This window comes from Drosophila mojavensis, unplaced genomic scaffold (genome assembly GCF_018153725.1).
Source record: "Drosophila mojavensis isolate 15081-1352.22 unplaced genomic scaffold, ASM1815372v1 contig_49, whole genome shotgun sequence".
Taxonomy (NCBI): Eukaryota; Metazoa; Arthropoda; class Insecta; order Diptera; family Drosophilidae; genus Drosophila; species Drosophila mojavensis.
Window position 1 is genome coordinate 123,408 of NW_025318872.1, and position 24,704 is coordinate 148,111.

At 37.3% G+C, this 24,704-nt stretch overlaps 1 protein-coding gene, 1 long non-coding RNA gene and 2 other non-coding genes across 6 annotated transcripts; all 4 read right to left on the bottom strand.

Annotated features, from left to right (window-relative positions):
- Nucleotides 1-1,597: 1,597 nt before the first annotated feature.
- On the bottom strand, nucleotides 1,598-4,046 carry LOC116803898. 2 transcript variants are annotated; one of them, XR_006357339.1, is made up of 4 exons: nucleotides 3,812-4,046; nucleotides 3,144-3,746; nucleotides 2,480-2,678; nucleotides 1,598-2,411 (listed from the first exon to the last, which is right to left on the bottom strand). It is a non-coding gene; the product is annotated as an uncharacterized LOC116803898 (long non-coding RNA). The 2 variants fall into 2 exon arrangements; XR_004363911.2 differs by having other exon boundaries at nucleotides 2,480-3,052.
- Nucleotides 4,047-16,196: 12,150 nt separating this feature from the next.
- Nucleotides 16,197-22,891, bottom strand: LOC6577781 (fibrinogen-like protein 1). Of its 2 annotated transcripts, XM_002003682.4 has the most exons (3): nucleotides 21,780-22,891; nucleotides 21,503-21,695; nucleotides 16,197-16,257 (listed from the first exon to the last, which is right to left on the bottom strand). In XM_002003682.4, the coding sequence occupies exons 1-2, from the start codon at nucleotides 22,826-22,828 to the stop codon at nucleotides 21,551-21,553; spliced, it is 1,194 nt and encodes a 397-aa protein (XP_002003718.1). In that variant the 5' UTR covers nucleotides 22,829-22,891; the 3' UTR covers nucleotides 16,197-16,257; nucleotides 21,503-21,550. The 2 variants fall into 2 exon arrangements, with proteins under 2 accessions (XP_002003718.1, XP_032585087.1); XM_032729196.2 differs by lacking the exon at nucleotides 16,197-16,257 and having other exon boundaries at nucleotides 21,434-21,695.
- On the bottom strand, nucleotides 16,403-16,474 carry Trnad-guc. The gene has a single exon. It is a non-coding gene; the product is annotated as a tRNA-Asp (tRNA).
- On the bottom strand, nucleotides 18,604-18,675 carry Trnam-cau. The gene has a single exon. It is a non-coding gene; the product is annotated as a tRNA-Met (tRNA).
- Nucleotides 22,892-24,704: the final 1,813 nt, after the last annotated feature.

Below are 24,704 nucleotides of genomic sequence, written 5' to 3' on the forward strand. Positions count from 1 at the left end.
GTAATCAATATAAAAACTATTCTCTCACTATAAAGCAGAAAGTGAGACATCAATAACTTACAGCTAGAACTGAATTGCAGCAGTGTCGAAGGCATATCAAGAAATTTAGTTTATCTCACTTTGTGACATCGCTAAACTCATTAGAATTTAACACGGTCCGTGAATGTGAGCCGTTGCCCGTCAGCGCCTTCTTACCTCTGGCAACAATTTATCTCATTATATCTGTGTCTGATTGTTGATGTGATTAACGCCGCTGCCTTGAAGCCAGCTAGCGCAAGCGGGATGCTGCTGGACAGCTCTAAGCTCAGCTATGCGTTAATTAAATGTCAATTACGCTGCGGACTCCGAAGTGAGCGTAACGAGGCTTGTGACTCCCATTGAAACCAGACTTGGTTTGCCTCGAGGCCGCGCAGGGCTCTCGACTCGGCACGGCTCGGCCTGGCATTGGCTTAAATCTTGTTACTGTTTGACATTTAGTTTTTCGCTTTTATCGTGCTGCATTGGCATGCACAGTCCTGGCAGATCCTCTGCTGCAGTTAGCTTTGTAGCTCACTTCGCCCCCTGCCTCATCCCCATGCCCCGCATGCAATTTGTCTTTACACGCCCTTTTTGTGGCCTTTTTACGAGCCGCATCTCTGCTCTAGAGCTATGTCTGTGGCTGTCGGGCTGGAGGTCGTAAGATATGTTAGACGCCTTGTAAACTGCGTACTTTGTGCTCGAACTTTTATTTGACTCGAACTCTTCTTGAATTTCACAAAGTCAGCTAGCTGATTGCATGTTAAATTCAATCGGGTTTTACGATGCCCAGAAGCGGTTAAGTTTCAGACACTCGTACTCCGTGAGTAATGTTAAAGAGTTTATGATTGTGCAGCTGCTGGGCGCATTTGGCCAATGAATCTGCAGATAGGCAGTTCAGGTTAAGGCTTAGACTAAGACAAGATATGTGTTGGGGCTCTCATCTATGAGATATTTATATGTTTTTCGCTCACAGAAATTGCTCAAGCATAGATAACTAATTGGCAGCAATTATATATGTATATTGCCTAATAAATTGTTATATTTATTTCATATAATATTTATTTAAATATTAAAATACAGTTCTTGCAAACACTTTAGTCGGCCTGCATATATAATGAATTTGAAAGTGTTTTTCTTTCATTTGCATAGATATACATACATAAAAGGCTTTCCATTCATATGCGTTCGACATACCCTGTGCTCATGAAGCTATAATTGTCAACTAAACAATATATTGCAGTTTATAAATGATCTCTATATGCCTTTGCTTTTCTCGGTCTATCACAAGCTCAGCTCTATATACAGCATATCTGCTCGTCTGGCAGCTCTGCTTTCTGGTTTTTACTCTCAACTTTAGTTGCATAATGAATTTGTAACTGTGTATAATTTTCAAGTTGGTCACTTTTCATATGCAAATTGCTGAAAACTTTGTCTAACATGCTATGTAGTTTCATATGCCATACTAATTATAGCTCTTACATGCGCCACATCAAAGCTGACCAGCCGCATGGGCCACTTGGAATTAAATTAAATTTTAATATCACTTACGTCACTTAACAATTCAAATAAAAGAAAAATATTTAATTTTGTTGATAATATGTATAATAATATATATTAAATTGTATTTGATAATATTTCAATCTGAATTTTCTATCTAGTTTCTAATGCATTGCAGTTGAATGTCATAAGGTAAGCTTTAAGTAAGTATTAACAAAAACTGTGCATCAGGTGATTGAAGTGCTTTGCTCTCTACGAACACACAGAAAGTCATTAACAGAGAGACGAACTCATCTTGATGGCACATACAGTTTTCTATAAAATGTTGCATACCTTTGTGCGTCGCACATGTGACAAACTGTAATTGAATTCTCTCGTAAGCTGCCGGAATTCGATTGCATTTTAATGAACACAAACTTTCGATTCGGAATTTTAAATTGCTTTAGTGGTCGAACCGAAGTCAAAAAATGTTTACGAGAGAGCGGGGGGAGATAGCTGACATGACATAAATTTGTGTTTTGACTGCTATGACTTTCGAATATTGAATATGGTTTTCCAATCATTATGAGTCGGGGATCAGCAAGTAACTGGATTTTCTAAAGAATCGCTACGAATGCTCGCTGGCTTTAAGACAAGTGATCTTTTAGCTTATCTTAAAGCGTCAGACCTTGAACATATCTAACTAAAAGGCACTTGCGCAAAGTGCGGCTGTTCTTTGACATTTTGTTGACTGAAACCCTCGGGCACCTTTTATGACGCGTGTCATTTGGGAAGCTGGCAGCAAGGACACTTTAGCCTGTCAAAGATTATCAGCTTCACGCTAAGTTATTCCAATGCCCGTTCACCCTCGCTTCGCCCAGTGAGAGACCATTGGGCATGGCTGGGTTGGCCAATTTCTGAAACAAAGGCAGCGTTTATCAATTTGGTGTTTTCCTTTTCATTTGTGAGTTTTATCTTCGCTTACCATGCCAACCATCATTTTGTTTGTCTTAATAGTCAATTTTATTCGTTGTGCTTTGCTTTCCACTTGTTTTCTTCGCTTTGGCACTTTGGCCAACAATTTTTCGCATTCTCTCTTTTTTTGTTGCTTTGCCTTTAAAATATTTTCCATTTCCGTTTGATGCTATCTATTTCCAGCAATTATGCAGTGATATTTGTGGTGTCTAGAATCAATTTCAGGGTTGGCAACGTGAATTCAATTTTCCATTCAAAACGAGTGCATACTAATTTAAAGTCCATATTATTTGGCTGTTGGGATAAGAGCTACTTCTCATTACTTGTTCTTATTTTGTATGACTTTTAAGCTTATCAAGTGAGAGTAAACAATATTTTTTTTTTTTTTTTTAGTTTTGCTGGCAGTTGTTAAGGCCAAAATAACTGTTATATCTTTGTCAATGTAGCTCAAGCTTTGCAAAGAAAAAAACATACACATAAGTCGTGTATGTATGATTTATAATTTTAGTCGACTGACTGCAGTTGCTTCAGTTTGCCTTTCTGCATATATATTTATATTTTTATACGTTATAACGTTATACAGCTAGAAATCGAGAACATGAACATTTCTTTTTATAGGGATAAATAGATAAAGATGAAATGATATAGGTATACTGAGAAGGCACAATACTCACAATAAATGATGGAGCCAGAGTATATCCCAGTCGATCATTGTTTCTGCTTGCTGTGCTTAAAAATGTTTTCAATCTCGACTATTTTTGATTGCATTTCCCCAGAAGAAACTGCGACCAGCTGCTGGAAACTGCTTTAAGTAGACGACCACACCCACACACACACAGGTGAGAGAGAGGGGGAGAGAGAGAGAGGGGAGAGAGAGAGAGAGAGACGCCTAGCTGCTTAAGGAATCTCTTTGAGATCAAGCTATGTGCAAGAGCTCATGTGATTGTGCCTCAGACGACTTCAGTTCCGAGTTTTTCAAAGTCAACTAACCTTTGCGAAATTGCAATTGCAAATGCAATGCAAGACGCAAATACTTGAGCAGCAGGCAATATATGCACGCATGAAGCAGTTGCCAAGACGAAACATATTTCCACAAAGCATTTTTTATATCGTCCTATAACATAGTTAATAACAAAATATGTTTCTCCAATTTTAGGCTCATCCTACGATACGCAGACGTATTTGTGCCTTAAACACAGTAGCGTGCAACAGTTTTCGGCATATTGGCATGAGCTGCCAAAGGAACTGCAATTGTCCATCAATTCCTGGCGCTGTTCCTGTTGGGTAATTCATATATTAATATATTAATATATAAATATATTATCTTTGAGGTAATGCCTACCAAGGGCAGAGCTAGCGAGAGCGGCAAAGTGAATCTATAACTTATTTTTTTCTTTGTTGGCGCAGTCATCTTGGGATTTCTTTTCAAAATGGTTATGATAGGTGTTGTACTTAACACTATGTTTCTACTATCAGCTCCAAAGTCCAACATCCGCGTACAGATGACCAACACGACTAGCAGATGAGCAAACGTTTGCATTCTGAATAATGCAATTGCCATTTTTTAACTGACTGCAATTTGCCTTTATTGCGGCTTTTATGCGGAGATCGAGCTGAGCACTATTAGAGATATTCTATCACATTAGAGATATGAATGCTAAGGTATTTTAATATTTATTTAAGGCTTATGGTAAACGGCAAGTACTAAACTAAGCAGTTGACAAATGTTTTTATTTTCATCAAGCATTACACATGGCGTATCCCAACACAGAAACATAAACTTTTCTTAACTGTTATTTTATCTTCCCGTATTAAGCACTGAACACCCAACGCATTGTTAATAAATATAACAACTTTATAGAGTATCTAGAGCCGCATACAATTCATATAAAAACTGTCTCAAGTATGCGCCACATTTTCGTTTTCTCCAATTCCAATGGAAACAGTGTTAAAAATGGGCAATGAATCTGTCATTTAATGTCTGAGTGACATGCCAATAAGTCATTTCATTAATCGCACAATATTACTCATACACAAGCACTCAGAGCCACGCACAGACACAATAACTCACACACACATAAATACGCTTAAGCGCCGAGGGCGTCAAGCAACAAGCGTAAATCACAACCCTTAGGCTGGGCTCATTATCCCCTGGGGAGCACTTGGGACTCATCAGGCGATCGATTTCAGTGTGCGGGTGGCATCCACACAGATATCTCATGCAGTAATAAATAAGCTGTAGAATTTAATGAAATATATGAGGAATAAATATCAATATGAATATGAATAAATATAAAGATTTTATATATACAGGATTGCAATTATCCACATGACATTTCGTGCTAAACATCAAGTTAACTCTCTATAATCCCATGTCAATCGTTGTGTAATTTAATTCATGCTGTGTGGCTCTCAATTCCGCTGCAAAAAGCCGACAAACACTTTTATTTACAGGCGTACATACATATATACAGATGTTCGATTCGAATTCGTTGCGCTGCTGTAAAGAGTTTTAAGCGTGGCGCTGCAGTCATAATGCAGCTTGACATTATCGCCATTCTGGGCAAAGGTAGCCGGACATGGATACGCATAATTTATGCATCGTTTTTCAATGGGGGTTAATGTGCCACATTTGCAGTTTGCGCAGCGCATACGTCACACAGGGCGTATACGTATTCAATTCGTTGGAAAAACAACTTAATCGAGGCATACGCCTGCAACTGCAACTACTACTGTATCGGCTATTATTTATTTACGAGTGCTGAAATTAACTTTTGCTGGATGATGACTGCACGGTTTTGCTGGAAATATAGTCACATATTTAAATAAAAAATTAAAAGATATTCCAAAAAATCTCAAAAAAAAAGCAGCATGAAATTCCCGTAGTTCTCTGCTGATTTACGTTTACAGCAGTTTTAATTGATTTAAATTGCTGACTAGATCCATTGATTACTCAATTTGATAGAGAAAGCCCGTAATTGTCTTTCTGGCTATCTTTTCGGACCATATTGTGCTGCTTGGTGTCCAATGAGGCGCTGGCTTCACGCCTGATAAACTGCACACAAATAACCCGATGTTGGTTGCATGAAAGAAATGAGAGAAAAAAAGCACAAAAAAGTGACAAACTTTCGCCCCATCCGGCTGTCGGCTCGTCCTGCCATTTATCAGCCTGCGAGTTGCTGAACAAGTGTTTTGCCGTTGAGCGCAATTTGGCGTGAAATAAAAGTTTCGCCCCACTTTTATGTTGGGGCTATTATGAATGCAATTCTTTATGGCTGACTTTTGTCGTTCGGTCGCCAGCTTATCCCCTGGCCATAAAACGCCAGCTAGTACTTTTTTCAAACAAGTGTTTTAACCTCAACTAAAATATAAATTATATAGTTTTTTTCACCCGCTTTCCAGATCATAAACTGAAAATATGGGCTAACTGAATTGATATATATTCGCATTTCAGAGCAGCTTATTTATTTAATTCTTCATACACTCATTCTTATATTATTTACTGTATGATTAATGAAGCTATTTGATTGTGACTGTTGTAAATAGGAAATTTACAGACTATAGCAGATTAAACGAGGTGACGTGTCAAAGCAAAACTTTAATTTACTTTATTCAATTGACTGTATAATAAAATGTAAATAACAAACAACAACAAAGAAAAGAAAATTGTTCGTTTTTTCATGCTTTACATTCAGTTTGCAATATCCTAGCAAAACAAACAAGAATTTAATTTGAGTTGCTCCATGATTGAAATATCATTAAATTTGATTTTGTGTGTCAGTTATTTTAACACATATGAATACTTTGATATATGTCGGGGCAATGTCAATTTCATTGCCTTCCATTCCATTTTAATAATGTTTCAATTGCATTAAAAAGAACTGCTGTTTTAGCAAAGTATTTTTAACCTTTAACAAAGTAAGAGCCAGCCGTCTCGCTCTCACTCAGCATGACACAGCTTAACATCTAGCAATAGTTCTCCTTATCTCTTTCTCTCCTGCACTGAGAGTGAGAGCTTCAGTGTCCGAAGCGTGTAGCTAAGACTCACTCGGATAATATTTTAACAACTGTATAAAAAGCTCTCAGCCAATAACAACAGAAATTAACTAAAGTAGTATATGTAAACACCAAAAATGAGAATGAAAGGCAACAAAAAAGAAGACATTGCTATTCATTATACACACTTAAATATATCAATTTATGATCAAATATTCATTTTGTTTATAAACTTTATTTAATTTTGGATTTTATTTTACTTGAAGAATACTAAAGTATATGTAAATTAAAAAAAAAAAAAAAACAACAGATTTGACGAAAAAAACTAGCATCAGTGAATGCATTTGGAAATCAGAATACTCTATTGTAGTTTATAAATTAATCCAATGTTTTAATACAAATTAATATTTGTAGATTGTACATTTTCTTCTATCGTGTTATCTTCAAAGTTATCTCGGTAAAAAACATCTCATCATCGTCGTCAACCTTCGCCCCTGTATAAATATTTGGAATTTCTAACAGCAATATTATACCTGAACTTTACCTTAAATATAATGAATAACGAGCTTACATTCTATTAAGTCTTCTCGACATCCATTCAAATAGTTTGCTTATGGCGCATACTCTAGTCGAAGATATTCCGTTTAAAAGTTTTGAGCACTCTCTATTGGAATTTGATAATAAGTTGCCAGTGGAGCACAGTTTGGCATGCGTAACTTGTGGCTGCTTGGTTACTTTGCATTTTGTGGCACGTCTGCCATAGCTGTCGAATTTTCGCAACGTCGTGCGGCTCCGGTCTAAGCTCGAGCACAATCAGACCCACTCGCTCGGCAAGTTTTCCGGAACATAACAAGAGAAATGTTGTACTTGTCAGCTGTTGCTGCTGCCACATTTGCGTGTTAATGCGGCAGCATTGACGAAAAAAAAATTAATAACTCGACTCTTTCACTTTTTGCCAAGGCATGTTGCATAAATAAATTTACCACACAGCCATGAAGTATGCTAAGCTCAATGAGGGGAGGCCGAGGGCTGCTTAGGCTGACATGCAAAACTTATTGTTCTACCCCATGGACATGGGGCATGGCACGGCTGCTGAGAATTGTCGCATAAGAACTTGAATGCAGCTCGTTATTGTTTGTTGTTATTGTTGTTATTATTGTTGTTTGCCATGTACAAACTTTGCTGAATTTATAACGAGTTTCTGTAGTTTTTACTGCATAAATTATAGTTATTAATTTAGAACATTTGCCAGCAGCGCGGGCACAATTGAAATATAAGCATGTTGACCCCCCATGAAGTGCTGCCCCTGCTGCAGCTCCTGCTGTTGCAATTACGTTGCATATTTCAGAATTTAGATGTTCATTTCACAGTTTCCTTATTATTCATTTCCTGGTCATGCTGCTGCTCCTGCTGCTGCTGCTGCTGCTGCTGCTCCTGCTGTCTTGATTAGCATTGACCACTTTCTTCGCCCGCTCTGTCAATTTGCAGCGAGCTTCACGCTTCCGTTTCCTCTTTCATCTGGCTATGAAACTTCATTGGCAAACCATTTCCTTTCAATAAATTACTTTGTCTGCAATGACAGCAAAGCCGATTATATTGACTACCTTGCACCAGAAAGTGTTGATAAAATGTAAATTCGTAAATTACTTTTGCCTGAAAGCTTAACTTTTTCAATTAACTATATTTGACAAGCAGCACATTTCAAATTTCAATATTTAAGCATATGTATATGTATATACAACTAAATATACCTAGTTGGCCAATTTGAATATACAAACTCTGGACTAAGTTCTGGAATCGTTCAGTGTAGCCAGTTCGGTTATTTATTCATGTGGCTCCAAAACTTTCGCCGCTGCCATCTCACACATGTCTCAGTTTAATCCACTATTATTGCAGCTGTGTGAGTGGGGTCCTTAGTTATTATGCAGATTGTGTTGACACACTGAGACTGTTGTGCAGAGTGCTTGTGTTGTGTTGAAGTCTGAGGTGTAAATATTTCATGGAATGTCAGCTCAATTCTTGCTGTTGGCCACAGAATAGATAAAAAAGTTCCTTTAAAAAAAATAAAAATGTAAAAATTTAACTTTTCCTGTACACAAATCAAGTTTGGATTAGCTAGTCTAGCACGTACCTCGACTGTTGATTTAACACGTTTCGAACGATGCAAAAGGTCGAGCGTAGGTTCTCATGATAAATTGATATCTCTTTGGGGTCGCAATCAAAGTTCGAGCCGAGTCAAAGTTAAATTTTAGCTTTTTCGGCAGGCGGCTTCAAATTCAGCTTAAGCAAAGTTTGTATGCTAATAATTGGAATTTAATTTGAGCAATGCGCATTTCAGGCTTTGATATTAGAAATCAGCCACACAGCAAATGGATAGCAAATAGACTATCTTATTCATTTCACAGAATCACGTCATAATATTATGCATATGCATATATGATATATACGTATACTGTACTATATTCCACATATCTCCGAGCATGATCAATCTGTCATACAATTTGCTAGAGTCATGTAACATTCTATTCAACATCAACACGCGGTGCCGCCTTGCTGTGAGCACATGCATATATTTGTATATACTCGCTCTACATATGGCTTGCTTGCCTTCCCGCTGTTGGTATGCTGTTTTTTATGGCTGCCATGTGTAACAAGTTCGCTTAAGAATATGCACAAGTACTCACACATGTAGATTTGCACACAGGAGCTCGATTCTGTAAAGCAGCCAAGGGAACATTTTTAAATTTGTGTTTCGGTACAGAATTGCTTAAGAACGTTTATTATAAAACTTGATTTGTTTTTTCTTTTTATCGTCAGCTTCAAAATAAAAATATATTCAGAGTATTTAAATCATTACCACGCAAAGTCGGTTTCTACACTCGACAAAGGCAAACAAATTGATTTTATATGAAACGCCGCGATGGCTGCTCAACAATCTGGTTTTGTTGGAAATTGTTGAGGGAATTAAATGCATATTTCCGCTTTTTGACAAAAATTCGTTTGTCCATTTATTTTTTGCATAACTGTCCGCATAAAGCGAACAACAGATAAAAACGTGTCGTGTTAGCAGCTTTGCTTTTTCAGGTAACTCCACAATGGCAACTGGGTTGAGGCAAACTTTTCGGCATATCCAACGAGAATTCGAATTTCAATTAAAGTTGGTCAATGCTTTTATTTTGTATTAAATCAATATTGCGAATTCATACAAATACATATGTACATATAAATGTATACATTGTATATATATTGAACCTGTTCGATTTTTTGATGAATTTCTCATTGAACAATTTTTTATTTTATTGCTTCTCAGAATAGCAGTACATAATAAAATAATCAACTTTTATTTCATTGTATTTTGCATACATTGTTGTCTAGTTTTGTATTTTATGGAATGAATTTGAGAGTAAATAAATTTCTAATGGAACATAGTTAGCTAAATCATATTGCAAAATTGATTGCAAATAAATTATTATTGCCATGTATTGCCGAACGTATTAAGAGTTTATAATAAAAAAAAAACTAACCAGTTTTCAATCGAGATTTCTTTCTTTCTATCCATTCCACATATATTAAGTCGAAAGCAGCAAAATATGATTTATGATTCGCCAAGATTAAACTTTATTAGACGCCGTTTTAATTAAACTTCCCTTAAAGTCCCATTGAAAAAATCATGCGAAATACGAAATCGATCTCTTTCTTCTTTTATTAATATCTCAACCGCAACTGCTTTATTTTAGCTATTTTAAAATGAAAAGGTATTTGCTCGTACTCCTCACAGCTTCAGAAAGAAAGTTTGTCGGCTTGTTATTAATGCACAAGCAATTGGTCGACAGCTAGAACATTTAAGGCAGCCCGAGGACAATGCATTGGCGGATGTCCTGACGTGTCTGTCAGTTGTGGCGTAAACAAAACAAGGAGATGCCTCAAAGATTTCCGTTCTTGTTAAATGTGAGCTAGACATTTCAAAAGTGAATAGCAAGCGAATCCTTAACGCAGAGGAAGTCACGTAAAGTGAGGGACTGAAGCTCATCAGAGTTTGTTTCCTGCTCCACCTCTTAAGGATTTCATTGAATTAGAATCTGAGAGTAAACAGAGACTCTAATAAAAGACTTTAAAATATACCATTCATGAAGTTTTGAAGTCTAGATAATGTATCTAATGACTGATGACTGATGACTAATGCATGATAAGTGATGAGTGATGAGTGATTACTGATGATAGATGACCATTGACTAGTGACTGATGACTGATAATAGATGACTGATGACAGATGATAGATGGCTGATGAGTAATGACTGATGATTGATGAATAATAAATGATGACTGATAATTGATAAGAAACTTGCCTCGATATTTATTTAATGGATATATATTTTACGATTTCTCTGTTATATTTAAGTGACTTAAACATTTTTGTTAATTTATTGATTTCCTTATAGCAATCTGCAAATGGGAAATGCCTTAGACTACTTAAAGCTTTAATAGCTGCTGCTGCCGCTGCCAGACTATTTGCCAGATGGTTAATTAATTTTCGAGTTCGCTGCGGCAGAAAATGTTGCTCCGCCCGGAAATGGCGATACATTTAAGTATTTGTAGAGCAAACTGGGTGCAGCTGCACTCTGGCTGCTCACAGCCAGCTCAAAGGATGTTTCAGCGCATGTCAAGCACGTAAAGCAGCTCCATGGGCAAATTATGGCACTCAGACGTATGAAGGAAAAATTGCCAGCTTTAAGGCAACTGAAAATAACTCTGACGTGCCACGGGAATGCAGCTCTGCTTTAAAGCATGCTGCCAAAGACTTAACTTGAGTGTTTCAGGCAAGAAAGACTAAACCAAATAATGTTAAGAAATACACTTGAGAGTTGAAATAGTTGGCGAAATATAATTTTCTAACTAGAATGCCAGTTGATGTCAAAACTCACGTTAGCTGCCAGACAGCCAGACAGCCATCCATCATTCGATTTGAGTAAGTTTACACACGCCCAGCTCCATTCCGCCTGCGTTGGCTGCCACGTGACATAAAGTAATTGGAATAACCTGTCGAAAGGTGAAATTTATGTGAAGCGAATATTTTGGAGGACAGCAGTGAAGCTTAAGAGAAATGTCAAATCGATAGGAGATCCATTTAGTTGCTCCAGGTTTGTATGGGGTTTTATATCGGTAGATTTCTTATAAATTGTATTTTAAAATAATTGAACAAATATCAAAGTAAGTCTGTTTGATTTATTTTATATGAAATATAGGATATTCAACTCTTTTACATTCTATTTCCCATTTTCAATGGGAAATCAGGGTATAATGGTTTTGTTAAATGTATGTAACAGGCAGAAGGACGCGTGGCAGACCCCATAAAGTATATATATTCTTGATCAGGGCGACGAGCTGAGTTGATTTAGCCCTGTCCGTCTGTCCGTATGTTTGAACGCGTCGATCTTAGAAGATATGAGAGGTACAAATTTTTTTCCTAGGTCCATGTATAGCACGCGTAAATCGAGTTTTGCTTTAAATATCGATAACTTTCCCCGATATTTTGTTATCGATTAAAAACATTATCGAAAATGAGTTTATATCTCCTTCATCTTTAAAGCTAGAGTCTCCAAATATTATATGTATACTTATACGCATTTTATCCAATTTCGGGTTTTGTCAAAATTTACCCCCAAACCCGAATATATGCATATCTATATTATATTCATAATGTGAAAGTATCCATAAACAAGAAAAGTTATTAAACAATTACCTTCCTATTATAGGCCACCTCTGCAGCCAATGCGTGTTTATGCGTGCGCATGTATGTCTGTGTGTGCGTGTATGTGTGCATATGCGAATAATTATTGAAATATCAGATGCTCGAAGGGCTCAGGGGATCTCGTAGTCGAGCAGTCTCGACTAGAGCTTTCTTACTTGTTCATTTAAATTTTCTTTGATCTGATTGACTGCATTGCAAACTTGTTTATCAAATGAAAGCAAACCACTTAGTTCTCACAAATTAACTTGCCTATTGACTATTTGTCACTCAACAAACTTCAATCAGTTTTGGCCTTTGCAAATGCTTCTACTTTGTTTCACATTTTCAGCTAATATAATGCCGCGCATAACGTATACGCCGTGTGGCAATTACATTGTAATACAAATAAAGGACGCCAAATGCTGCCACGCTGCAGACTTTGAGGTTATGCTTACTTTGGCAGCAACAATTGCTGTTGACCCAGTCGAAAGACAATACAATATGGCTCGAATGCTTTGTTGACAAATATTTGCTCAAAGTTCTATTAGTTGGGCGAGCTCCAGTGCAAATAAGCCAATTGTTCGAAAAGATTCAAAGATGAAACGAGCTACAAATCATTAAATGTTTTAAGAGTTCATAATATTATTAAATAATAAGTATTAGTATCATTCAATCAACAGACAAACTGCCCCTAGCTATATTCGAATATGAAATACCTTCCTGGGATTCACAAAAACAAATATATAAAAATAATTTTCTAACTTTATTGAAATTTGAAACGCTTTCCTACAAATTCCACAATCAATTTAAAATGAACTCAAACATATTATTATATATTTTTAAGAGCGAAGCCATAGCAAATATTTATTATGTATATATGTATATTATGCATATATATAATATATGGTAAAGCAATTCCTTGTTGGTCATCTTTGTCTATTGTCATGGCGATAAACAGCAGGCGTATATTATTCGTGAAACCTGACGCTCGGATTCGTATTTTGCTTCCGTGCCGAATAGGCAATCTGTGCTTAGCTGCAGGGCTTCTTTCCATTTTTTCTTTATGGAAAATATTATTTATTTTAATGGAAATATTCTATTTTCCAAAATTGTAATTTTAATATAGGTTGTAAAAAGTTTCAATACTTTCCATAATCAGCTATAAAAATATATAAATTCTTTTATAGTTAATGCTTTCACACAGCTGCCTAAACGCACGATTCGCTTTATGGGGCTTCAGTGACAGAGTCATTTAGGGATTTCGCCGTTGTCTTACGCAATGTGCACACACGTGCTGGCACCGCAGGGCGTATGGGCAATGTTGCATGCTTTAACCCACATCGCTGTAGCCTCTCAACATGTTGAGCTATTTAATGATGTAGAAAACACCGCAATACAAAATAGAACCTTTGCTAGTGTCAGCCATGGGTTATGACACTCGCCGTTGAACGGATTGTTTGCCCCGAATGTTTGCAGCGTGATGTAGCGTTGCGGCTTATCTGATACGAGTGATGCCAAAACCTTGCATATTGATCCCGGATTTATTTATTCATGCCAAAAAACGTGAGCAGAAATATTATTCAAGGCAAACTACAAATCAAAACCAAATCGGGTGTTTCAAACACGCAGCTGCAAGGCTCGCTGTGTGAGTAATGTGTGTACGTATCTGTGTGTGATGTATGTGCGTATGTTGGCTATGCATGTATAACAGCACAGCGAGTAAAATTCAGATGAAAATTCAGATGACAAGAGGTATGCACAATTACTTATTGTGGCATGAAGAAAATTAAATAAGATTTTAGTCAAATTTTCATTAGCTAGAACGTTGAAGCTTACAATGAATATGTAAAAGTTTTTCGTTTTTAGGCAATATTTATTCTTTGCCTTTGAAGTCTTTAGAGCTTAAGGAATATGAGTAAAATATACATACATACAATATATAACTTAAAGCTCCCACTGAATTTTCAATCAATTTACTTCAAGCAGCCTCCATGTCTTCAGTTTGTGTACCAAGGTTAACAGTTCAACTTGACGGCGATGCAGATTTAGAAAACACGGACAGTAGGTCAAGCTAGAGGGAAAAAAAGAAGGAATTTCGCATAAATGCATATCGAGTAAAATGCAAATACAGCGTGTTTGAACGACTGCATCAGGCTCTAGCGCACAGGGGTCAAGAGTAAATGCGTGAACAGTTGGCTGGCTAAACAAGTGCACAAAGCACTCAACACTCAACACACAACACACTGAAGCTGCCGCAGCAGTAGGGGCAGAGTTAGCTTTCGCAGCAGCGCCTGCCATGTCCTTGACCTGCACAACATACCAATCAGAGTCGGAATCTGTATGGCTCCTTTGCATCTATTTAGCTTGACGACCTCTGTCATAACAATCAAAAGTACTCAAGGCTACTTATATATACATTATTAGTGAATGTAAGGGTCGGAATGAGCTAACTAGATGTGAGTCAAAATAAGAATAGAATGTGAGCATTTAAATTAGCTTAAACATCTCAATTTATTTTATGTATAAGATCTCTTATATACTCACACAGGTAACTGAGAGTACTTTAGTCTTCTGGCTGATCCCTGTCATTTTTCCTGCAGCGCTTAGACAACGCTGAAATATTCCTTTTTATCTGTGGCTTGTCAGCCTTTTTACATCCATCTGCGTTCCTTGGGACATTTAAGACGCAATTACGTTTCCAGTTTTTCCATTCATATATATATTTTCCCCTGTTGTTATTCAGAATTAACGTGTAAACAGCTTGGTATAATGGAATTTATTCACAGATCAGGAAAAGCCATAATGTAGCCTATTAAGGTGCCTGTAGTATGCTGTACCTTGGGCAATTTTCAGGCTCAATAAGAAAAGCATCAATAACCACTTCGTGTGCCTCAGCATCGAAGCACTCGGATTAGCCAGCTGGCACGTAGGATCCGACTTAACGGTAGGCTCACTTATTGCGCCTTCAATCAATTGTCCATTCTTTTGGGTTTTGAGTGAACTGCAGCATTGGGCGTGCCAATTTTCATTATCCAATATATGTTCTGTATTTATCCCAGGCCATATGTTTGCACAATATAGCCTTATTTTGCTTAAGTTGCTATAAGTGAGAGTAATACAAGCAGAGCTTTCATATATATGTTTTCTACTTTTATTTATATTATATGCCAATGAACAAATTTGCTAAATGTTAATATAGTTTTTAAAAGGTAAATTACACAATCTGCTCATAGCCTCAATAACAACCATAAACGAGCATTTTCTTATCTATTTCTATTCACCATTTTATATCATCAACAAATAGCTTTGAACGATTTTTCCAATATCCAATATAGGTAATAATATTAGCTACAATATTTACAATCCCACATTTATTAAATTGCTGCATGTTGCTTTGCTTCCAATTTACATACATTTGCTTACAACATATTACAACAAAACTTTCATTTGAATATATTGGTAATTGAATTGCATACTCTGAAAACCTCAATGATGTTTGCTTGAGATGTTGATTTATAAATTTTCTGCTGCAACAGTACAATGCCTGGCATGATGTTTCTGCAAATTCTCTTTTCGACATTTGATTTCTAAAAATAAATTGTCCAAAATCTTAAGCTGCCGACAACTGTTGTCATTTCACATACTGCAAATTGTTCTTTATTGTAAAATTAAATTTATTGCAGTCACAGAATGGGCATTTCGACGAAATTTGATGTCTATGCAAATCAATATTCCATTTTGTTAAGGGCATCAATAAAAATGTCAAAGTTCATCGTGTGGCCTGATAAATTGGCTGAAGTTATCGTCAATTGGCGCGTTATCCATTTTCGGGCGCAAATCTGATGAGTATATTGCTTCGACAATTCACAAATCGTTCCAAGCTCAAATAATCAATTTGTATGCGACTCGAGGGCTGCTCATCTTTCTCAAAATAAAGGTCATAAAACATATCGGCGGTGGATCTACGTGAATTGTATAAAATAAAATTGTATGACTTTTTTTAGGTGCGTGAGGAAGCCTGCTTGGTCGATGGATTGCCTATTTAGCATAGCAGGTGTAGAAGCCTGTAATAAAAATAGAATTTGAGCGGCTGTGGTAAAAAACTTTAAGAAATACCTAAAAATTTAAAAATTATTATTAATAAATAAAATATTATAAAAAGACTGGTAAAATATTTATTTAAAAGAATAAAAAGAAATGCCTGCATCTCTCCCCGACGGGGAATTGAACCCCGGTCTCTCGCGTGACAGGCGGGGATACTAACCACTATACTATCGAGGATGCTGATGTCGGCGCAGCGCATGTCATAGTTGAGTGCTCTTTAACATATCTTATTTATAGCTTAAAAATAATTTCATTGGAAACTATAAATGTACATATGTATGTACATACACATACAGATGTAAATGGGGGAACTAATGTAAAACAAATGTTTTTAAACCATTTGTTTAAAAGTTTGTATTGCTTTTTCTGCTGCTGTTGTTAATAAATATATATTATTTATTAAGCAGTTACAAAAATTTTTATTGAGTTAATTTTATTAATTACTTGTATTAGCATTCAAATTAAGAACCTTAGCTTCTATAATAAAATATATCTGGCAGTAATATATAATTTTTAAAGTTAAACTTCTGGCTGTCTGTAACTCTTTATCTACTCTTCTCTCTCACTTTCTCTTTTTCTCATGCTTTCTCTTTCTTTAGTATTCAATTTCTGGTGCTTTTTTGGTAATTGCTGGGCAACATCTGTTATGGCCAAGTCAGCCAAGCATTTTACATTGGTCTGTTGAGAAAATCACACATGTGCTGCCAATTTCGAGTTGGATTACCAGTTGACTGTTGGCTGAAGCTGAAACCAGCCTGAGCTTTCAATTTCTGAATTAGCTTTGGGCTCACTACCTCCAACGCTGCTCCATGGCCAGTCAGTGAGTCAGTCAGTCAGTCAGCGGGAGTAATCTTCTGAGCTGTTGGCTGCCAGTGAAAAAGTTCGACATGCAATTAAGTCGACTAATCTGTGATGTCAAGCTTGCTGGCGACCCGGTTGCATTTTGCACGATTGAAAATGTTCAAAATTCATAGTCCTTGTTGTCCTTGTACACAGCGGTCCTGCAGGCACACATATGCACACCCACACATGCACTCATGCACACATATGACTCCATCACATAATTCATAACGATTTCACACCATTCATTAGCATGCAAATTTGAAAATATTTCAGCTACTGGCTAGAAGCCTGCACTCCACTCGAAGCCAGTCGCACTCTCATTTCTCTGCATACCGAGAGCTCGCTTTGTCGTAGTGCCAACCGCTGCACTAACTGCATTAACTCGCATGACAAACTTTGTCACACAAATTATGCACAGCTTTGCCAGCTGAGCAAACTACGGCAATATTTCGAGTTTAACGCAAGGAACTAAGTTGCTGAATACTACCATGGATCGCATATGCTGTAATAACTATTTATTGCTCTGCTCGAGTCGTAAATTGAACTAAGGCCCCTGAAAGTAAATAGAGTGGAAATAATGCTAGTTGTTCAAAATATGCCTGATATTTATTAAATGGGGATTGCCTCACAATGTGGACTGCAAATTTTATGAAAATATCGAAATATGCTTTAGCTAAGAATTGTGAGAGCATTTGTCTAGACTAAAACTTCGACTGACTTCTGTCATCTGTGCACTGTAAGTTTAATAATATTAGCTGCTGTCGTTATAGTAGCATCGCTGCTTTGGGCGCAAGCAATGTAATCGCTGGCAAAGCGGCATTGGGGGAGCTGCCATCAATTTATTTACATAAACTCATTTCAGGCAATGCCTGCAAAAATTAAACTAAGTGTTGCTGCGAAATATATGCATGTACTGTATATTGGCAATTTGGCCATGTTTGCGCAGCCAGCAGCCAGAAGGCAGCTAACAATTTTAATATAACACCAAAGTGCACTTAAACGAAATGCTTGAGGCAATTTGCAGTTGCGTCATGGAAATATATGAAACTGGGGAAGCATTACACAATTTGTCTATCAAATTATGCCATGCAATTTACAGTTGCAAATTTTTATGTGAATATGTTATCGTCTACCCATGGGACTAATGTCAAAATCGTTTCATAGTAGCTGTTGCTGCTCTAACGAGTCTATATATAACAATCGAAGCGGAGTGTATTGAATGCAGTTGAATTATGCTTCGCATTTTTCTGTATTTAAGATTAAGTTTAAACGATTAAAAAAAGTTTAATAAAAAAAAAAAAAAAGTTTAATACCATCGGCATTTATGTGCTTTCATAAAAATCAAAATATTGGTTTCAAAAAAATCGTTTTATAAGTAAATATTGAATATATTTATATATATATGAAAAAAAAAATTAAATAAATAAATAAATAAATAAATAAAAATATATAAAAAAGTCGTGTAGCAGAGCAAGGTTTCGATCCTCGGACCTCTGGGTTATGGGCCCAGCACGCTTCCACTGCGCCACTCTGCTGCAACGAGTAGCTGAAAGAAACTACAGAATCTAATTGGAATGGACAACAGTTGGAGCATATCCAACTGGTTACCAATCAAATTCAAATTAAATTACTAAATTAAATATATTTTTAGTTACTATTATTATTTATTCAATTAAATATATTTTTAGTTACTATTATTATTTATTCAAGTATCTACTACTTTCAGCAGCTCAGCAAGAGGTCTCTTTTGTCTTGCTCTCATTTTGCTTGTAAAATTTTGCCTTTCTTGGTGATTTAGATAATCACCGTAGGCTTTTGGTTAAAAAAGTTCTGTTTCACGCCTACATCTTAGTTGAGGTGGCTTTCAAAGAAACCTTGCCAGACATTTGCTGATGTTTCAGGAGAGATGAGTATTCATATATGTATGTATATAAGCTCGGTTGCGTGAACAGCAGCTCAAAAGTTTCGCTGAGCCAAGCCACAATACGCAATTATTAACTCAGGAATAAAAATTCTTTTCACTGATGTAACTAAAAGTAATTACATTTTCCTAAATTACATTACCTACCATAGTTTCGGCTTATTTTATTTGAAGTGCCGCAAGTAAGAAAGTTAGAATTCCGTTAGATACATGTGTGAGTTTGTTACAGTTCGTCCTTGAAACTGTCGTTGGCTTGGGGCGGATAATTGAAGCTGAGTATTAAGCTATTTAGCTGTCAAAACATTTCTTACATTTTAATAAATATTTAAAGCAAAATAATAAATTATATCTATTATATCTATTTTTTGTTAATAATAAAGATTGGCTTTTTTACTTTAAGTATTTATTTAAAATAAAATACTAAGAATTGATTTTAATTGAAATATTTTTTTAAGCGTCCTAAAATATTTATTTAAATGAAAAATATATCTAATTTTTTTTATTTTTTTTTGTTAATAATAAAGATTGGCTTTTTTACTTTAAGTATTTATTTAAAATAAAATACTAAGAAGTATACATATAAAATTTGGAGACTCTAGCTTTAAAGATGTTGGAGATATAAATTTATTACGGGTTTTCGATAAAGTTTTTAATTGATAACAAAGAAACGAGGCAAATTATCGATATTTAAAGCAAAACTCGATATGAGCGTGCTGTACACGGACCTAGGAAAAAAATTCAAGTCTCTAGCTCTTATATCTTCTGAGATAAACGCGTTCAAACATACGGACAGACGGACGTACGGACGGACAGACGGACAGAGCTAAATCGACTCAGCTCGTCGCCCTGATCAAGAATATATATACTTGTCACGCCTCCTTCTGCCTGTTACATACATTTAACAAAACCATTATACCCTGATTTCCCATTGAAAATGGGTTCAGGGTATAAAAATCCTCAAATGGCATTCGCAATGAAGCTCAAAGACAACCTTTTCCTGGTTATCCCTGCGAAATTCAATATAAATTTTTGCAATATTATGAAAAAATACTTTAATGTTCAAGCCGGGTGCCTTGTCATGCTCATATTCATATGTAAACCAATTTATCCATTTGTGATGAGCTGCTCAGCCGCGAGCGAGTGAATGCTAAACAGATCAAAAGAGCAGTTGCATCAATTGCCTGCCAGTCCGCCCTCGTCGGTGCTTTGGGCGTTGATTGGAAACTTGAAGTGAAAGGTAAACAAATTTCAAGCTCAGCAGCCGACTGACAACTGACAGCAGCAGCAGCAGAGCCAGCACCAGCACCAGCTCACATAAAAGAAGAGACACGCCAGGCAAGGGGCGCCACACACGTGCAGAAATTCGATTTTACGCTTATTTACATATACAGTATATGTGCGAAACAGGAGCGAGCATATACTTAAAAGTTAAGTTATTTATGTAGATGAGAGCATGTTTATGCATGAGCGTAGGCATTTAAATAATGATGCGCTCTTTTTCCCCTGATTCGATGCCAGCCAACTGTTGCGCTGCCTAATTTTTAGTATTATGTAAATGTCATATGAAAATGATTTAAATTTAATTTGAATAGAATATTTGCTTATCAAGCTTAAAGATTTTTCGTATGCGTAATATGCAAAATTAAAGCCACGCCAATTCAAATTCGACTTCATGTCTCGGCAGCTTCGTTCAGAGGCTAATGAATATGTTGTCTAATTGGCATTTGATCGATGACCAACATCGTGCCTGACACGACTATAGCTGCTGTTTGTCTGGGCCAAAAATGTGGAACAGCAACCTGGGCCAGCAGGTCGAGCAATGGCTCTCACACACACTGACACACAGGTCGACCTGTTGTCTTTTCATTTTTGTTAGCTCCTAGTTACGACATGACTGTGGCATCCCACGTAGCTCACGAAACGTGCCACATACCTGTGCAGCAGTTGCACAACGCGTTGCGGCAGCGGCAGCGGCAGCAGACGCTGCTCTCTCTACACTGAGGGATGTGCTGCGCCGCAGATGTAATATTTTGACAGCCTTTACCTCTGCACAGACCTATTTCCAAATGTCTAATAAAACGTAAACTGTTGCTTTAATATATATAACATACTTTGAATAAGCAATCATATGACATTTTAACATATTTAATTTTTTTCAAAGTCTTGTTTAAGCTGATGAGAACTTTGTTCTGAATCAGCATATGACTGATGTGCTTCGCACCAGATGTAATATTTTGACAGCATTTACCTTTTATGGAACTATTTGCAAATATCTAGCAAAGCCGAAAATATTATATAATGATAGTTGATATATTGATAATACTAAGCATTTATCTGATATGTCAACTTATTTAAGTAGTTAAAAAATCTTGTTTAAGTTGATGAGAATCTTTGTTCAATATATTTACTATCAAAAGAACTTTATACAATTTTCCATTTACCAGTTGAAAGTAGTTCAGCTCACTTTGACTTTGGCGCTCTTCACTCGCTTATTTCTCCGTGAAGATTTTAGGTCTGATCATGATCTGCACAGACTGCAGCGTGTAGCCCGGCCCCTGCCACTCGTCCCAAAATATGCCATACTCGGAGTTATCGTAGTACTCATCGCGCATGGTGTAACGTCCGTTGAGATTGCTGAAAGTGAAACCGAGTCAGAGAGACAGAAAGAGAGAGAGAGAGAGAGAGAATCGAGATAAGCCAATGGATCAGGCAACCAACCTTAGGCCGCAGTTGTTGTACCACCAACCACCCAAGCAGGTCTCGGCGCAGTTAAATTCGCTCTGGTCGTTGTCCCTGTCGAAGGTGGTGAACTTTTGGTGCTCATTATCGCGCATCGAGTCACCGGCGTTGCCCGAGTACTCGCCCAGCTCGCTCAGCGCGTACGCCTCGGTCTCGCCGGCGACGACGATCTTGTCATAGTAGGCGTGGCTGCTCTCATTGTTGAAGTCGGTGAGGTGCACGTATAGCTCGTGCGGCTGCGACGCTGTCAGACGATGCAGCTTCTCCAGGCCAATGAAGAATTCGCCGCTCAGATTGCCGAATCCCTCGCGGTATTCCAGCCAATTGCGATTGAATTCCACGCTTCCATCGATTCGACGCTGCACAACGGTCCAGCCGGGACCAGCCAAGCTGGAGTCGCAGGCCACTGGGAAGGCATCTCCCTGATCCATCTTGATGACATGTACGCCATTGGAGTCTGGGAATGCCGCACAGCTGTTGGCTTCGATTTCCTGTTTCGTTGTCGTCTCGAACTCCTCCAAATTGTTCTTCAACCGCTCGGCAATTTCTTTGGCTTTGGTTTCCATATTGAGAATTATTTGCGACTTGACAGCGGCGTCGTCCGTCAGTATCTGGATTTGCTTGGCCTGCTCATTGATGATGGTCGTGAAGGTGGCCATGGTCGCCAGTCCCTCATTTATCTGCCGATCCTTCTCCTCCAGCTGCAGCGCTGTCACCTCATTTGCCTTCTTCTGCAGCTCGGTGATTTGCTCGGAGTAGATCTTGTTGAGCACCTCCAGGGCCGACTTCTCCTCCCGGCAGCTGGTCAGCTCGTCGCTGATTTTGATCCTGAGGTCTTGTAGTGTCGATTGCTTTTCCTTTAGGATTGCTTCCTCGATTTTACTTTTATATTTCGCCTGCAGCCTTTCTATTTCGTGGTACGAGTTCTTCAGCTGATTTTGTATTCGCAATATTTCCAATAAATTCGCCTGTATTGCTATAATATTTAGCACTATTACTAGCAGCAGGGTATACAATTTCTTCGTCATATTTGCTTCGCACTCGCCACTGACAACCGTCGCTCGGATGGCACAACACAAAACTAAACATCGAAATGCCCAACCCAGCCATCATTATAATATAAACATCTACGCAATCTTATTGTTAGAACACAATGTATATAGAAATATATATTACACACAGTATTTATTTACTTTTGCTGCTGCCGATAAGAGAATATTAAATGAATGAGCGAGAGAGAGGGAGAGAGGGAGAGGGAGAGCTATAGCACACTTTCACAGAGCTGGGCTCAAATGTCAAGCGTTATCAGTGTCTGAAATATTTGTATAAAATTAATTAGGGTGTAATTTACATCTGTTCTACTATTTTATTAATTGAGGGGAATGACAGCGCGTTGTAGAAATGGAATACATGTAAGACGAGCCTATTGTTTAATCAAATTAGCACACATTGGCCTGTTTACTTATATCTGCATCGACACCTGTCTATAAATTCGATTAAATATCTCTTTTACTCTACTCAGACTGTACTTTCCATTTTGGATTACTCTATTTTCTATTCTCAATAGCTGCTGGCCTGATTTTATTTGCGCATAATTAAGAGCAATTAGGTGCACCTAGACCGCAGCCAAGCTGTGGGAAATGTTGCGGCAGCTCTGTTGCCAAGTTATAAAATCAATTAAGCAAAGCTCTAGCTAACTACAGATAAAATTTAAATAAAACATGACAAGTTTTTGCTATAGGCATTTACTCTCTCCGAACTTTCAATCTATAATAAATCAATTTCAAAACTAATGTCTTGCACCTGTTTGCACAAATGTTCCAAGAACTTAACTTGGTCTGATGAGGCAGTAGCGTATCATAAAATAGCTATAGCTGGCAGCGATATCTATCGTCTATATATATATATATATATATTTGTATAGCTGCAGGACAAACTAGTTTGCTGCTATCTGTTCCTGTTCCGGTTCATGTTCCTGTTCATGATTAGTTTGTGGCACAAACTTTGCCCTGAACACTGGGACACTCGAAAGTGGTTTTTACAGCTGGCGTTGTGGAGCAGGACTTTTCGGCTAACAACGGCTATATATTCGAATTTGCATTTTAATGAGTGACGCGGGCGACCGTAAATTTGAAAGTTTATGCGTTTTGGACCCACGAGCAGGTATTTGACAGTTTATTGAAAGCCAACAGCAACCGCAACGCGGCGAGCTCTGTGGCAGCGCATGATATGCTTTGGCTGAAATATAAATTCAGCTAAAAATCACATATCTTTTAAAGTTATTGCCCCTATATAGCGTCAGGTTAAAGCTCTTGTCGTCGTTGCCATAAACAATTGAAGCAGAGCCGAGACTCTGGCTTAAATTTGAACTTTGCTGTGGTTTCTCGTTGCCCTTTTAATCTTCTAACCACAGACTGAAATTGAAGTATGGCCGGCAGTTGTTTTTATTGCTGTTCGCTGTTGTTGTAACTGGCAGTTGGTTGCCTTTGTTGTTAATTGCTTTCAGTTTCGTTGACGTGTTTTATTTATCGCCCTACCCCATGTTAAGCATTTGTATTCGGTCAAATAAATTCCCAGTTGACGTATATAAATGAAACGCAACTAGCAGTTTTGCCTCCCATACAAAATATGCCAGCAATCGAATCGACTAACAGCAAAAAAGAAACTAAAAATAAAGAGAACAAGTAAGAAGACTCTAGTCGAGACTGCTCGACTAGGAGATACCCTGAACCCTCTAAACTGATATTCTAATCAGTCTGCACTTCTTTTCGACACACATACATACACACAAACGTATTAGAATGCGCTCTACTAACTGCGCTTCTGCTGTGCTGTAGTGTAGTAACATTATAAGAATTTATTTGTTGAATAATTTAATTTCTATATGTACAATCTTAATGAAAG

Bases quoted from the DNA above. Each gene is read 5' to 3' on its own strand.
- LOC6577781 (XM_002003682.4), bottom strand. From the start codon at position 22,828: ATGACGAAGAAATTGTATACCCTGCTGCTAGTAATAGTGCTAAATATT. The intron at 21,696-21,779 runs GTTGGTTGCCTG...TTTCACTTTCAG, and splicing joins TACAACAACTGCGGCCTAAG to CAATCTCAACGGACGTTACA.